Here is a 1,068-nt window from a genome sequence, read left to right as displayed (position 1 = left end):
GGAGGCAAGGCTACTGCAAGGAAGATACTACATGTAGGATTGTGGTGGCCTACTATCCATAAGGATTCTTAGGCGTTTGCCAAAGAATGCGATGTCTGTTAGAGGGTTGGTAAGCCTTCCTAACGTGATGAGCTACCACTACACCCAGTCCATACGGTACCAATATTCGATAAGTGGGCAGTAGATTTCATGGGGCCAATTTATCCACTAGCAAGACACTCCCAAGCCCGATACATAATCACAGCAACAGAATACCTCACAACATGGGTAGAGTTGCGCCAGTGAAAGACTGCACAGCAGAAACAATGGCAAAATTCATTTTTTAAAATATCATTTCAAGGTTCAGATGCCCGAGGAGCCTGACAAGTGACCAGGGCACTCACTTTCTAAACGAAACAATTGAAGTTATCCTAACAACTTTTATGGTACAACATAATAAGAGTAGTCCTTATCATCCGCAAGCAAATGGTGCAGTAGAGGCATTTAACAAGATACTGGAAAAGGAGCTAACAAAAATCGTATCGGCCAACCAAGATGACTGGGATGAAAGAATTCCAGCGACTTTGTGGGCATATAGGACAATAGTTAAAAGACTCCACAAAAAAACTCCATTCCAGCTTGTCTACGACAGAGAAGTGGTGGTGCCAGCAGAGTTCATACAGCCAAACATGTTAATCTCAGAGGCTACAGGAATGACGGATAACAGTGCTTTTCTCAACAGGTTGAGCCAGCTAATGGAACTCGATGAAACTTGATTCCTAGCAGAATTCCATCAATCAGTCGAGCAACGAAGACAAAAATCTTGGCATGATAAGCACATCAAGAAGAAACCGTTTGAAGTCAGCGACCAAGTGCTCCTCTATGACAACAAGTTTCTGAAGTTCTTGGGAAAACCACAGATGCACTGATTAGGCCCATTCATAATCGCAGAAATAAAAGAATCGGGTGTGTTAAGACTGCACAACTGGATGGAGTCCTGATGCAAGGATGAGTGAACGACGCACACCTGAAACTCTTCCGCAAGTTAAAAAAGAAAAAAAAAAGGAAAAATATTTCGAATAATAAGGT

The 1,068-nt window shown here is 42.4% G+C and overlaps 1 protein-coding gene across 1 annotated transcript; it reads left to right on the top strand.

Moving 5' to 3' along the window:
- Nucleotides 1-422: 422 nt before the first annotated feature.
- On the top strand, nt 423-755 carry LOC149258183 (uncharacterized). Its single transcript, XM_089404827.1, has one exon. It carries the CDS (start codon nt 423-425, stop codon nt 753-755), a length of 333 nt encoding a protein of 110 aa, XP_089260953.1.
- Nucleotides 756-1,068: the final 313 nt, after the last annotated feature.

The sequence above is a fragment of the Pinus tabuliformis genome, chromosome 6 (assembly GCF_031772625.1).
Source record: "Pinus tabuliformis cultivar Carrire ecotype Pingquan chromosome 6, CPIR1, whole genome shotgun sequence".
Lineage (NCBI taxonomy): Eukaryota > Viridiplantae > Streptophyta > Pinopsida > Pinales > Pinaceae > Pinus > Pinus tabuliformis.
Note: the sequence above shows the minus strand (reverse complement) of the source record. Positions and strands in the feature narration are given on the sequence as shown.